The sequence below is a fragment of the Microtus ochrogaster genome, linkage group LG8, assembly GCF_000317375.1.
Source record: "Microtus ochrogaster isolate Prairie Vole_2 linkage group LG8, MicOch1.0, whole genome shotgun sequence".
In the NCBI taxonomy this organism is placed as follows: Eukaryota; Metazoa; Chordata; class Mammalia; order Rodentia; family Cricetidae; genus Microtus; species Microtus ochrogaster.
The window spans coordinates 5,689,839-5,691,813 of NC_022033.1; the positions used below are offsets into that span (position 1 = coordinate 5,689,839).

A 1,975-nucleotide genomic window follows, 5' to 3' on the forward strand; every position below is an offset into this window, starting at 1 on the left:
GTCCACCATGTGGGTCCACAGGTTTCAACTCAGGCCAGCAGTGACAAGTCCCTCCACCTGTTGAAACGAGTCAGACTCCGTGGAAGCCCATCTCCTAACCACGGTTGCCAACTACACATGGGGACACTGATGCTCACTGGTGGCCTGTATCGTCTCCCACAGAGTAACCTGCAGAGACACAGGAAGAAGTGTGACCCCGAGCACGAGGAGTTGGCCACCTCCGTAAAGGGAAGAGCGGTGCAGAAGAAGCCGACCGTGGAGAAAGGACCAGGATGGGACAACGGTACATCCTTTCTGACCACTTTGTTCTAATCTGGCAGTGCTTTCCCCATGGTTAACCCCAGCTGGAAAGTCAGTGAGGGTGGGGGCTGTTGTAGCCCGGTCACTGAGGGGCTTGGCAACTGTGTCAGAGTGGTGACTGCATTAAGGTAAGCCACCCCTCTGCACGGTTACCCACACTCAACCCCAAACTCAAGCGCTTACCTGCTGAGCTATCCCCAGGGTCATGTCTAGTGACTTTTTTTTTTGACAGGGTTTCTCTGTAGCTTTGGTTCCTGTCCTGGAACTAGCTCTTGTAGACCAGGCTGGCCTCAAACTCACAGAGATCCGCCTGCCTCTGCCTCCCGAGTGCCGGGATTAAAGGCGTGCGCCACCACCGCCCTGTGTCTAGTGACATTTTTGATTGCCACAGGCATCTCATGGGCAAGAAGCTGCTTGCCTCCTACGGTGGCCACAGTGCCCCCATAAAGGAGTCCCTTATCCCCTTTGCCCAAGTTGAGCAGCCCTGACTCGAGGCAGGAGACTGACAGCCAGTATTCCAGAATCAGGTTGTTTCAGCAACGATTTCAAAACATACTTTCTGGTTTCCCGACCTGGATGTCTCGGCTTTCTCTCACATTTTCTCACTCTGTGTGGTTTCTCGTAGATACTGCTGGCCAGGAGAGCAACACCTGGAAGGAGGCGCAGTACCCTGAGGAGCTGGCTCTCGGCCACCACAGTGGCGATTGTGCAGCCAGGAGCGAGAGCCAGGATGAAGGCCTGACCTGCGAGATGATCTTCAACATGATGGATAAGTGACAGGCTGCTCCATGCTGTGGCCTCTAGGGAAGAAACCAGTTAGAAACAAGATCACCAAGGTGATAGCCATGTTCCCAGAGTTTGATGTAGTGTGTAGAAATGTTTGGAAAAAAATCCACAACTTTTTCCTGAAGACTGGAGTCAGAGCTTGGAGTGAGGGCACACCTCAGCCCCATGGGTTCACCCTCTAGGCACTGGCAGGGTGGCCCACCGTGAGCCAGGGACAGGTTTTAGGAAATATTTATTTCCAAAGATGCTCAGCCCAGCTAGCGCCTTGGTGGTTAGAACAAAAACACTTGAGTTGTTGTATCCACCCTTGATAGTTCTGACACTATGATGTTTTAAACCCCGAGGATGAATTGTACACCCTTTTTACGCCAATGAATTTTCCACGATGTTTAAAGCTACCAAAATGCTTTTAATGAATTCTAAACTCAACCCAAAGATCTTAATGCTATAAAAAGAGGGAATGGTAGAAAGCAATAAGGATCCCATTTGATTAGAAAAAATCATATATATATAATAGATTTTACTTTGTCATAGAGCAAGTCTCGCCTTTAGAGTTTTGCCCCCCTACTTTTGCAGACCTGTGGATTGAACCCAGGGCCTGGTATAAGCTAGGCTACACCCCAAGCCTCCATTCCACTTTTTTTTTTTTACATTAAATTGCCCTGGCTGTGCTTGAACTCATTCAGCAGCCCAGCCACACTCTGAACTGGCCATCCTCTTACGTCAGTATTCCAAGTAGCCGAATGATTGGCCTTCGTCACCAGGCCTGGTTTGTATTTTCCTTTCACTACAATCTTTGCTAGCTATGAAATTGCCCTGGCATTGTTACTAGAATTATTTTTATTCTAGTGTGACACACTATTTCTAGCACTAAGAAGGTAGAAGCCAC

At 49.2% G+C, this 1,975-nt stretch overlaps 1 protein-coding gene across 1 annotated transcript in view; it reads left to right on the plus strand.

The window, feature by feature from the left end:
• Positions 1 to 1,077, plus strand: part of Ctcfl (CCCTC-binding factor like) — a 21,742-nt gene extending 20,665 nt beyond the window's left edge. The window contains exons 9-10 of the mRNA XM_005363121.1: positions 163 to 283; positions 926 to 1,077. Coding sequence (XP_005363178.1) covers positions 163 to 283; positions 926 to 1,077 — 273 coding nt within the window. The remainder of the gene's footprint in view (positions 1 to 162; positions 284 to 925) is intronic.
• Positions 1,078 to 1,975: the final 898 nt, after the last annotated feature.